At 41.1% G+C, this 13,523-nt stretch overlaps 1 protein-coding gene across 1 annotated transcript; it reads right to left on the reverse strand.

Annotated features, from left to right (window-relative positions):
• Positions 1-5,351: 5,351 nt before the first annotated feature.
• LOC311503747 (B-cell receptor CD22-like) lies at positions 5,352-9,487 on the reverse strand (the record flags this gene model as incomplete). The annotated part of the gene is made up of 4 exons (XM_084566621.1): positions 5,352-5,594; positions 8,233-8,480; positions 8,570-8,875; positions 9,148-9,487. 4 exons carry the CDS (start codon positions 9,485-9,487, stop codon positions 5,352-5,354), a joined length of 1,137 nt encoding a protein of 378 aa, XP_084422747.1.
• Positions 9,488-13,523: the final 4,036 nt, after the last annotated feature.

The following is a 13,523-nucleotide window of genomic DNA, read 5'->3' on the forward strand; positions in this document are numbered from 1 at the left end:
ATGAGATTCCCGAGTCTTGATTTATAGCTCACCTGTAATTTTCTTCTTTTTAAAAAAGTCTCTGACATTGCGTTGTCCAGCCGTTCGTTTCATGCTGACATTGCAGTGCAATTACTCCTCAAGATGTCGCTCTTGCTGCATCTTATGCCGCTCCCTCTGGCATCAGGCATCAACCAATTGAAAATAACAATCATGTTGCGTCATTGCATGTTTGTGTGCACAGTTGTGCCCTCAGATTTTATTTATTTTACTCAACACGCATACTCCCTAATGATGAAATAATTAGGCTATATCATATAATTATAAGTTATATGTCCAACATTTACTGTAAAATTGGGAGTGATGGGGGGTGGCAGTTTTACAGGGGGGATGATTTTGATTGTTTTTATTTCAGGGGGGATGCCATCCCCCCTCAACTCGACTACTGATTGTACCACAAAGTCCAGCTCTAACCACATGATAATGTTTGCTGATGAGGAGAAACTCAGAATCACCGTGTTACTACCAATTTTAAGTAAGACTCTCACTCATAGAAGATCAGTTTAATCAAAATACTGTCTGTGGATATTTAAATTAAGTTAACTGAAATTCAAGAACTCTGCCTTGCCCCATATCATTCTATTTCCCACACTTACCTATAGAGTTGTGTCCTAAACCTGCCTCTTGAGATGGGCCACCAACCTGAGACTCACTCCTTGGGTTCCTCTACCATCATCTGTCTACACATTCCGCCCCCTTCATGTCTTCCCTTCAGCCTTTTTTATCCCATCCACTCCATCCATTTTCAGCCCATCATCTCAGACCCTTTTCATTCCATCCCCTGTACCCTTCTGATCTCACACCCTCGATCCTTTTCATCCTACCCCCTCTGATCCTTTTCATCCCCTTCCTGGTTCGAATCCCGGGGCCGACTTGGGCAGAGTCAGTCCATGGGGTGGAGTTTGCATGTTCTCCCTGTGTCTGCGTGGGTTCTCTCCAGGTACTCCGGCTTCCTCCCACCGTCCATAGACATGCTCGTTAGGTTAATTGGTGACTCTAAATTGGCCGTAGGTGTGAGTGTGAATAATTGTCTGTCTCTCTGTGTTAGCTGTTATCATCATCCGGTCTGTAGATTGGCCTACAGACAACGACCAGCTCAATGACCAGCTCCTTGGTCTTGTCCACATTCAGGAGTAGGTGGTTTGCCTGGGACCACTCCACAAAATCTGCGATCAGTAGCCTGTACTCCACCTCCTGTCCATCTCTAATACACCCAACCACTGCAGAGAATCAGAGACCTTCTGCAGGTGGCAGGACCCAGAGCTGTACTGGAAATCAGAGGTGTAAAGAGTGAACAGAAATGGAGACAGGACAGTCCCCTGTGGTGCCCCCACATTACTGACAACAGTATCGGACAAGGGAGCCCCCCAGCCGCACAAACTGGGGCCTGTCAGACAAGTAACCAGTAATCCAGGAGACAATGGAGGAGCTGACACCCATCCTAAGCAGCTTCTCACTCATCAGAAAGGGCTGAATGGTGTTAAAAGCACTGGAGAAATCTAAGAACATGATCCTCACAGAGCCCTTCCCACCATCCAGGTGAGAGTGAGTACGGTGCAGCAGGTAGATGACAGCATCATCCACACCAACATGAGGCTGATACGCAAACTGAAGAGGGTCCAAGACAGGGGTCACCAGGGGTCTCAGCTGAGTCCGGACGAGTCTCTCCAGGACCTTCATGATATGTGACGTCAGTGCAACAGCCAACAGAGGTGCCAACAGCAAAGGTTTTCCACATAAGAGAATAACGTTCAGTCCGTTCTGGTGCACATGATGAAGTAACTTCACCACAGAAACAACATAACCAACTTCCTCTGTTGACTTCAAGTTCTCAGGTTTTTCTCATCGTCTTGAGGAAACAATGACTCAATCATGTTTGCAGTAATTTGAAATCAATGAATGGTTTTGATATGTAATACTCATTTGATACTGAAAAGATTTGCAAAAACATTTTCACATTTCATGATAATGTAGTATGATGCTGCTAATGGTGGGTGCACATTTCTGTCGTTATACTTTAGTTCCCCATTTACAACTGTGGGATCTTTGCACCAGCTCTACATATGGTGATGTGCCCATTACGTATCACACCACAATAGATAAGAACATAAACCACTGACAAGAACTCTAATAATATCATTGCTGAGAAAACCATGTGAACTGAAGACTGTGGAGGTTTAGAGTTTCTTCATATTGAATTTTGAGCAGTAAACACAACATATTCTTGTCCTTTTAACATGAAATAACATCTTGTATGAGCTCAGAGAAGTGGACGTCTTCATAACGGATGTCTTCCAAGTTGCTCATATTAACAGGCGGCGACTGAGCGCAGCTGTATGTGGAGATATATACTGGACTCACTGTAAAATCTGAAATACATCACATTCAACTTCCCTTCAGTCAGTGTCGGCACACACACAGACATTTTCTGTAAATTATCTTTGTTCCTCTTTTGATAGGCACCCTTTCGGCCTCGTAATGCCACCATCACAGTCTCCTTCTCACTACTTTCTTAGTAAGAGCTCATGGACACAGGTGATACTGAGGAGTTCCCTCATGAAGGTATGTTTTAAGGCTGACCTTATTTTGAACATGACGAGGATTTTTAAAGAGAATGAAGAATTCCCATGGAAGAATGAATGTCTTTCACAGACATGAAGACAACAATAATAATCTCAGCTATCTTACCTTCTCAGGTTTGTTGGAGAATCTTGATCTAAAACAGCTGAAAAAGAGAAGATGAATAAATATTAACAGATGTTAAACACTGATATTTAAAAGAGACCAAATGATCTCCAGTTGCAAAGTATCATATCAGAGAAACGTTTGTCTCACCACTCAAAGATGATGATTGTACTGTAGAGAATTCCCAGGATCTTCACTGTAACGTGGACATCAACCCCAAACCCTGGATCATCAGAAACAAGACAGCATGGTCACCTTCTCTTTAATGGAAAATTATTTGACTCTAAACCATCATCAACTTTAATTCCAGCTCTTTGCAGACTTGTTAAATTTAAACAGATCTCCTGATGAAACTTGTATGTTATGAACCACTTCAGTAATTGTCCGCTACCAAAATGAAATGTGAAACTCAGTTGAAATGTTTTCAGAAATGTTTACATTCAAGGGCGGCACAGTGGCGAGGTGGTTAGCACTGATGCCTCACGGCGAGAAGGTCTCGGCTGGGGCCTTTCAAACAGGACCTATGTACAGTATTACACAGAAACCAATTCATTCAAATACATTTTGAAAGCTATTTTGATGAACACTGACATGGTGGTTAATTAGCAGGCTGCACTCTGCTGTACGAGCAGAAATAAACTGCAGAGGACTTTCAGAGGAAACTGAAAATAGATCGTCCTCATTTTTTTGTTTCTTAAAAGCACACGGTAACACGTTTTTATTCTTTTTTTTATTATTTTCTTGCTTGACAGTATATACTTTATATAACAAAATACCTTAAAGAAGATAAGACAGAGATGAATTACACACTGCAAAACTTTGCAATAAGAAGAATGATTCACTCTAACATATTAAACACTGGATGATGCAACAATTTAGAGGCATTACAATGAGACTTATTTGAATAAGAAAGAGGAATACAACAACACATGTGTGTCACATAAAAATAAAGGTGTTGAAAACTGAACTATAAAAGCTGCAGATGTGAAACTTTTGAGTTTCTTGTCACTAAATAGTGACTAAACCGTCACATTTTCTTGTCCAGGCTCCAGTATTTTCCTACTTTAATTAAAAAAACATGTGAAGATTTTGATCCACTGCAAAGATCTAGCACATATGTGTATATGTATATCATCTGCAAAGCGAAGAACGTGGCTCCCATAACTGAATACCATCAACCAGATAACATCACTGGTACATAGAAGATTCATATAACAAAATACCTTAAAGAAGATAAGACAGAGATGAATTACACACTGCAAAACTTTGCAATAAGAAGAATGATTCACCCTAACATATTATTAAACACTGGATGACGCAACAATTAAGAGGCGTTACAATGAGACTTATTTGAATAAGAAACAGGAACACAACAACACATATGTGTCACATAAAAATAAAGGTGTTGAAAACTGAAATATAAAAGCTGCAAATGTAAAACTTTTGAGTTTCTTGTCACTAAATATTGACTAAACTGTCACATTTTCTTGTCCAGGCTCCAGTATTTTCCTACTTTAATTAAAAAAACATGTCAAGATTTTGATCCACTACAAAGATCTAGCACATATGTGTATATGTATATCATCTGCAAATCGAAGAACGTGGCTCCCATAACTGAATAACATCAACCAGATAACATCACTGGCACAGAGAAGATCAGAAAAATTCTGCTTTCGGTTACAGTGTACAGAATCCATGTCTGAATTAGTCTAAAAGAGATGTTTGTGTGCTCAGGCGTGCACCAGAAAAAACGTCTTTGTTTGTCTGTGTCCTCATGAGCACATATGAATTCAGAACTAATGAGTTTTATCTCCATGTTTTTATCTCCATGTGTGGTTTAAAGTAGCCTGGTCGTTACCATCCTATGTTTCCACCCAAAATTTGATTTCGGTCTCGCACGGAGTCTGGCCCAATTGCACTTCCGCGGTTCGTGTGTAACCGCGCCAATCAGCGAACAGTTGAGTGATGACGCAGAACTCGCCTGCCGAGTTGCTTGTAGTCCAGCGAAGCTTGTAGTTCAACAGCATAGCAACAATGGCGACGGAGGAAGAGACGCTAGAAGCCATCCGCGAAGTTGTCTCAACTCTCGAGAGCATCACGGAATTAAAACCAGAACAAGAGGCTTGTCTTGTCAATTTTATAAATGGCAAGGACGTCGTAGCTCTCCTTCCAACTGGCTTTGGGAAAAGTTTGATTTATTTAACTGGAAGCGGAAGTGGTAAGCGTAAGAGCCTGAACTCCGGCGCACAATATACGTCATTACCAAACGTTGCTGATTGGTTAAGGGAACTCCAATGATTTTAAACCTCAAAATAAGCATCCGCCCATTACGGAGACAGATTCCTATTACATTGTGCCAGACTACGTACGAGACCGAAATCAAATTTTGGGCGGAAACGTAGGATGGTAACGACCAGGCTAGGTTTAAAGCTCACTCAACGCAAAGAATAACCAACATCAACTCAGGAGGAAACTGGTTGATTCTATTTCTTCATTCAACTGTTATAAAAACTAGCATTTCTTATACTTTTTCTCTGTAACTGACTCAAACAAATTGAATGTTAGCACATTTCTTATGAATCCTCCACAGATGTAATCGGAGTCTCCTCATAAACAAAACACACTTCTCAGATTTTCTTCATTTCAACATAGATATTCTCTGTGTCGTTAGCAATCTGTGTTAATCTCTTTGCTGGTTTGTTGATGTTGACCTGTGCGTACACCGTGTCCTGCTGCTGTCCACTGTTCTGCACTGAGTCAGAGGACAGGTCACCTCTCTGCTTGGAGAAGTTGATCTCTCCAAAATGGATGTTTTCTTCTTCTGTTTCACCTGCAGGTTCTTCAACAACCAGATCTTCACCTCTTTGACTCTATAAGAAAAGAACCACATGTGATGTTTAGTGAGGAAGATCTTCACCTGAATCCTTCCTTAAATCATTACTTTTACTTTTTGAACAGGTTGAGTAGACTGCTCTGATAGATGTAATATATAAAGTAACTAAACACTGAGTCAGGTAGACTACAGAGAAGTTTAGTCATTACAAACCTGAGTCTGTTGTTGAGTTTGATGCCTTGACTTTAACCACCTGGAAAACATCAGAGGCTGTTAGATTAACTATACCGTGTTTTAGGGTCAATGTAGAGGCCCCTGCTGTCCTCTCAATCTCTCCCCATCTCTGGAAAGTAAATTTAAGAGGCTGCCGTGCAGAAGAACCCTTCTAATAGACCAATCTTTACACCTTAGCAGTAAAGGTGCCAGTCTCTGATGCTGAACAGACCCCCGCTAAGGGATCTCTCTGAACTCTGGACCTCGACTGAGTCAAAAGGATGCAGATTTACAAGTCTATGGAATTTCCCATTCTCTTTAATCTGATCTGCTTAGTCTCGAATGAAAGAACATCAACAGGATCTCAGGAACTAAAAAGGACAGATGAGAGGAGTTATCTCTCCTGCTTCATATGGACAGAATCTAGAAACCTTAATGTTGTATTCCATAACATTCTAAATCTGTGATTCATTAATTCTTCCTTTTCAGAGATGCACACAGGCAAACATTCATTCATTCATCTTCTGTAACCGCTTGTTCCTGTTAAGGGTTGTGGGGCCAAAGCTTGAAACTATGTCTATCGAAATTGAAATAACTTGATAAGTCATATATTGTTTTTCAGGAAGTGCATAGGATCACAATGAGACTATTTTGATTCTTCTACGATAAGATTTGGACGATCTAACCAAATTTAGATAAATGTTCCACAAGTAAGATGGATCAACTGTGTCCACAAGTGGCAATCCCTAAAAACATTTTTTCTTTCTTTTAAACCGTTGTTAAAATTAAAGTGTGTTGAACCTTATGTATGTTCTCATACTAATAGTAGCTAATAGTTGAAACTGTAGTATGAAATTGTTATTTTAGAAACCATAACCTTTCCTTAATTAGCCAAATATCACCTATAAAGAAGAACCTGCCTTTATTAATTTACTGATGCTTGTGAGTTATTTTGATTTGGTTATTCAGATATGTCATCTTGTAATGTTGTACTGTTGAATGCTGCTGCATTGGAAAATACAATGCGAACGAACAATGGTGAACGATGGTGGAATTATTAAATTAGTTAATATAAAGTAGGTTAAGAAGATCAGGTAACAGGATATCTTTAGACAAAGAACTATAGGTTCCCTTCTCTTTCCGCGTGAAGAATTTGGAACCCTGATCCAAAGCATGCCCTGAATAATTAACAGATAAAACCAGACATGCTCTTCGCTGCACTTTACTTTTTCACTTCAACTTCAGCTTTCTTTTAACTTTCTTTCCACTTTAGTCCTTGTTTTTGCTTTCTTCTTCGCCGCCTTCTTTGCACATTTATTCGTGTTTTTGTACTTCGTAACTTTGTTTTAACCACAACTTGGAATCCGTCTGCAGAACGTTTCCCAAGCTCTGTTGCTTCTCGTCAGACCCTTTTCCCAGTGCACAATTTTTGTAGTAAAATTTATTTTTTAAGTTTTATTCATTTTTTACTTTGTGGGTATAGTCAGCTGGGATGTCAGAGTAAGACCCAATCTCTTCCACGGATCAAGAAACCAAGAAGCTGTCGCCATAGCAACGATGCTGTTTCAGAGAAGCCATGACGATCCAGCTTCCTCCTTCACCTACAAAGATATTGTAAAGTTGCAATCTATTGTCTCCGGCTGTACACCTGCAACACTCTCAAGCGAAGTGTCTCCGCGTCTCTCCATGCAACAAGTGCCTGTCTACAGGTCCCAGTGGGACCTGCTCCAGCTGTACTGTTTCATCACCACCTCGTCACATCTGAGCGCTCCGACTCTTCGCCATCACTGTCCTCTGCTGATGAAACTCTACAAAAAGTAGTCTCAATCGTTCCTACTGTTACCCGCTTAAGATCAAGAGTTGGTGTCAGTAACTTTGAAACTCCCCATTGATATCTTTTAGAGAAGCTTGATCAGATTAGGTATCATAGCCAATCCACCCCCGTTAGTTTAAGCCATATAATATATCTTCATCTCTCACCATCGCTCCCAAACACTCATAATTTGTTCCTTCATTTCGTATCATATAAATATATTGTGAAAAGAATTCGTCCCTTCAGTTAGCAAATATATTTAATCGAGACTGATAAATTGGCTTAAACCGTGTTCTTCCTACGATAAAAGGAGGTGGTGCCCTAATGAGACATTTAAAAGGCAGAACAAACCTTACAGTCAATATATTTGGACTGATGGGAAATGGATGTTTTTGGATGTGCAGCTAAAGTGTAAGCGACAGTAACTGAGTCATGTTTGCTGCTTAGATATGTGATACTTACCAAACAAAGACGATAAAGCAGATGAGTACGATGATCCCAATGATTCCTCCAAGAACTGGTTCCCAGTGTGAGGAGCCTAAAACAAGACATGATTTAATGTGGATGTATTGACATAATGGAACCAGATATAACTCTTACTGTATTTGAGAGGATTCAGAAAAATGAATACTGAATGATATTTACCTACATAAATCCATGGTGACATCTGGTTACCAAGTTCATTTGAGGCCACACAGTAATAAACTCCTCCATCAGACACACTGAAGCCGTAAAAGTGTCCTTCAGCTCCGATCATGGGTCCATCTTTGCTGTTCTTGAACCAGGTGAAGCGTCTGACGGGAGGCTTGGCTCTGCTGGAGCAGGTCAGGTTCACCCAGCTACCTGCTGACACCAAACCTGATGGACTGATGGATGCTGAGGTGTCTTTAGGAGCATCTGAGGAAAATGTGAAATTAGCTGTATTAATCAAAACACACAATATCGCACAAATCCTCATGTGCAACAACAAACTCTGGTTGTCTTACATGAAACACTGAGAGTCTCTTGTGTCTCTGCTGTCTTGACGTCTTTTCCTTCATTCACAGGATATCTGACAGAACAAATGATGTTGTATCCATCATGTGTGTCTGACAGAGTGATGGTCTCCTGGATTTTAGTTGTAAAGGTCCCATCTGTGTTTTCCTCTGTTTTGTTGTGAGGGTTTTGTTGGAGATTCCAGGTGAGTTGAGGAGGGGAGTGTGGACAGGGAGTGAAAGCTGAGCAGGTTATAGTGACAGACTCCTTCTCCTTCAGATCACCTGAGATATTAATTCTGGGTCTCCAAGGAGAATCTGTGGTTTCATATCAAACACACTGTATTGAACTATTTATTAATTACAATTTTGCCAGTACTGAATGTCCCTAAATTTCATTCTTTTATTTTGAGTTGTGACAAAATCTATTTTATTGTTAGTAAAGCTCAGATTTATACTATTTTTTAATCAGTCCACGTATTTGTACTGTTGATAACATGTATAGAAGGGTTACAGAGTTTGTTGACTGAAGATGAAACAGATTTCACATTATGTTAAAAATAAATTGTAATTAACAAAACCTGTCTTACCTTTAACTGTTATTTGAAGAGGATCACAAACAGCTGTTGCCTTGAACGGCCAGTTCTCAATTCTGAAGTCGTATGTGTCTGAATGACTCGTGTTTAAATCAGAAAACAGAGTGGTGCAGTTTTTCTGACTCAGGTCTCCAGTAATATTCATTTGATAGATGTTAATTGACCCACTACTGTTGAAAATAACATTGTTATTTTTAATCCACACTCCGAAGGTTTCTCTGCTGCTGTTAAACCCTTTTCCTGGTTTCTCTCTATAGTTACATGGGATTTTCAAACAAGATCCACTCAGTGCTTCCATCTTCTTTGGTGCAGTAATGAAGAGGGCTGAATCCATATCACAATGAGCCCAAACACCTGTAAAACCAGACTAATGATGAACATCATGTGGATGAAAATCTGCCTGAAGAGAAAATTGATGAGACACAAACTCCAGTTCATCTGCAGCATGTTACATGTAGACCCTTTGAACAATGTCAGTAGAAAATATTTCAGACTAGAAATGATTCAAGTAAAGTCTCCAAATAAGAGACTGAACAAACAGCTGACCTGAAAGAAAGAAGACACTCAGTAACATGTTGACTGTCACCACGTTCACACACAGAGCTGCCATGACTCTCATCTCCTAGACTGGAAACAAAGACGACTATTAAAATATATCATGTGCTTCCTCTCTGGTTTAAATGTTTATAAATCAGTAATAGTTTTCTTACCAGATGAATCTGCAGCTATAAAATCTTTCTCTTCTCTGTTTAGTTGTCGTGATGTAAAAGAAAACGTCCAAACTTCACTTGGTTTTGTTCTACCGCCGACAGATATCACATGACTGAAATGATCCAAAAATACAACAAGTCTTTATCCTTCCTGCTCGAGCTCTGTGAGCGAGGAAGTCGCCTTTTAGGGGCATCTTTAGGGGCATCTCATCATGGTGTGAATAATTAATTTATTTTAAAAGCTGATCTTTTTCACATCACTAAAAGCTAAACCACTGAGAGGAACTATAATATTGCAGCTGAGAAAACCATGTTGGAGGAAGGCAAGGTTTAGAGCAGGGGTGTCAAACTGATCCGTGAAAGGGCCGCTGTGGCTGCAGGTTTTCATTGCAACCATGCAGCACCCGTGCAGTGGGTGTGGCTGGCAAGTTTTTGTTCCAATCAAGCAAGAGGACACCTGAAATGACTGAGTGAAGGCAGTTCAGTTGATTGATTGAGCCAAGTCAGGTGTGCTGCTGCATGGTTGGAATGAAAACCGGCAGCCACAGCGGCCCTTTCACGGATCAGTTTGACACCTGTGGTTTAGAGTTTCCTGTCTTGAACTGTTGTCAGTAAACACGACATATTCTCGTCCAGGCCTCTGTGTCTTTTAACATGAACTAACACCTCGCATGAGCTCACAGTGAAGGTGTGAAGTCAGTGTTTCTTTGCTTGAGTGTAGAGATCCTCTGGACCGTCAGCAGTCTGTGTGAAGCTGTTTTCTGTGTGAAACACTTTGACCTGTGTGTACACCGTGTCGTGCTGCTTTCTGCTGTCCTGCACTGAGACGGAGGACGGTTCATGTGTCTGCTTGAAGACGTGGACGTCTTAATGGGGGACGTCTTCCTCTGCTATTTGAAGATATCTTCACCATTTCATAAGTTACACTTGCATTAAATCTACATAAGTATGCGCCCCTATAAATCTGGATCTTTTATTTTTGTCAGCTCCCTTTATTGATCATATTCAATGTGTGTATACATGCACAGTAGTTTCAACATAACCAGCATCAGTTTCTTGATACCAGGAGGTGGCAGCATAAATAAAGTGACCAGGAACTTAAAGCTCAGAAAGCTGTAGTACAGATTTCTTTTTCTTTTATTGTGGCTCTTTAAAGCATCTTTCAAAGAAGAATGAAAACATACTGAAAATACAGAACTCACAAATGTGTTTTCCGATATAAATATATAAATAAATAAAACCTTTTAATAATGAACAAGTCCAGTGTTTTTTTACTTTTTTACATATTAGTGTAAGAAGAACTATTGACAAGCTGGCTCCTGGATAACTGATTACTTGTCTGACAGTCAAAGTCAAATGTGCAACACATTCACAGGATTGAAACTTTGTTCCTCAAAGGCCATGGTGCAGCAACTAAAAATTTACAAATATGAAGTCAGAGTCCTGAGTTAGTGTGTGCAGGGAGCAGAACACGTAGAGAGTTGAGCTTCCTGACAGCCTGGTGGATGAAGCTGTCCTTCAGTCTGCTGGTCCTGGCCTGAAGACTCCTCAGTCTCCTCCCTGATGGCAGCAGACTGAGGAGGTTGTGTGGGAGAGAGACACCGATTATCTTCTTAGTTGCTCTTACTATGCACTGAAGGGTCTTACGGCAGGACGCGGTACTGGTGCCGCACCACTCAGTGATGCAGCTGGTCAGGATGCTCTCAGTGGTGCCTCTGTAGAATGTGCACATGATGGGGGCCGGTGTCCTGGCTTTCCTCAGTTTTTGGAGGAAGTAGAGGCGATGTTGAGCCTTCTTTGCCAGTGATGCTGTGCTGGTTGTCCAGGAGAGGTCCTCTGTGACGTCTCTCTCTGAACTTTGAGGACCTCCACTAAGCTAAAAAGACAGATTTACAATTCTGTCAAATTTGCCCTCTCTCCCTATTAGTCTTGAACTCAAAGAGCATCAAGAGGATCTCAGGAGCTAGTGGGACAGATGAGAGCAGTTACCTCTCCCATTCATATGGACAAAAAAAAAAAAAAAAACTTAATTTTCCATAACGTTTTAAATCTGTGATTCATTCATCTTTCCTTTCAGACATACACACATGCAAACATGCTGAACCCCTCCATCCCCCTCTCACCAGAGTGACCAGGGGAGGAAATCCAGATATGGGTCGTAAATTCCTTACCTCCCAGAGTAAAATCCTGGTCTTTCCTTCTCTGTAAAAACCTAAGTGACTGTGAATGGTTGTCGGTCTCTCTGTGTTAGCCCTGCGACAGACTGGCGACCTGTCCAGGGTGTACCCCACCTCTCACCCGATGACATCTGGGATAGGCTCTGTAAGTTTTACGGTCTTTTAACAACAACTTGTGAATCCATCTGCATCACGTTCCCCAAGCTCTGTTGTTTCTCGTCAGACCACCTTTTTTTTAACGACGCACAATGTTTGTCGTTAAGTTTCATTTTTCTGATTTATTCATTGTTTTTTGTTTGTTTTTTTAACTTAGTGCAGTTAGTTGGGGACTTCAGAGCAAGACCCTCTCTCTCTTCCATGGACCAAGAACCAAGATTATCACCACAGCAACGACGCTGTTCCAGAGAAGCCGTGTCAACCCGGTTTCCTCCGTCACCTACAAAGATAATAAAGTAGCAGTCTATTGCCTTTGGTTGTACACCTACCACGCTCTCAAGCGAAATGTCCTCGCTGGGTGACCGAAGCTGCGGTGCCTGTCAACCGATCCAGGTGAAACCAGCCTGGCGGTGCATCTCCGTGCCATACAGGAACACGCTGACCACTCTCATCACTGGGTCCTCGGCTAAGAAGACTCCACGAAGAGCGGGCTGAATCTTTCCTTTTGTTACCCACTTGAGATCAAGAGTTGGTGTCATTAACTTTGAAACTCCCCATTATCTTTTAGAGAAGTTTGATCAGATCAGTTATCACAGGTTAAGTGCTCCCATTAGTTTAAGCTATAATACATCTCCATCCTTCTCATCATCACCTTCATCGTCTCATCGTATCCATTCTATTTGATTTTACACATATGTGCATATATTCTATTAGCACCTCATTTATTCATAGTTGTCACTTCAGTAAATAAATATTCATTCACACTTGAGGAGTTGTTTGTGACATTATTTTACGGCAGAGAATTAATGTGTTAAAGACTGCATCCCTTTGGATATGAAATATATTTGAGATTGACAAATTGACTTAAACCTGTGTTCTTTCTATGTGGGAAAGGAGGTGGTGTCCAAACGAGACATTTAAAAGTGTATGACTATGCTACGGCCTCAAAACAAGAGAAGAAGTCATTCAGCTCGTTCAGAAGAGAGATGGAGCTTTCGCAGATATGTGGTGTGCGCTTGTAATCCATGATCCGTATCCCTCGCCACAGAGCTGTCGCTGAAGCGATGAGCTATCCTCTTTGAGTGCTGCTTCTTGGCCTCTCTGATGCCTTAGGACAAGTTGGCCCTTGTTCTCCTCAAGCCCACCTCGTCTCTAGATATGAAGGCAGCATTTCGAGTCAGCTTTCCAGTACAGCTCTGGGTCCTGCCACCTGCAGAAGTTCTCTGGTGACTCTGCGATGGTTGGGTGTGTTAGAGATGGACAGGAGGTGGAGTATAGGACACTGATCAGAGACTTTGTAGAGTGGTCCCAGGCAAACCATCTACTC

This window comes from Chelon labrosus (assembly GCF_963514085.1).
Source record: "Chelon labrosus genome assembly, chromosome: 18".
In the NCBI taxonomy this organism is placed as follows: Eukaryota; Metazoa; Chordata; class Actinopteri; order Mugiliformes; family Mugilidae; genus Chelon; species Chelon labrosus.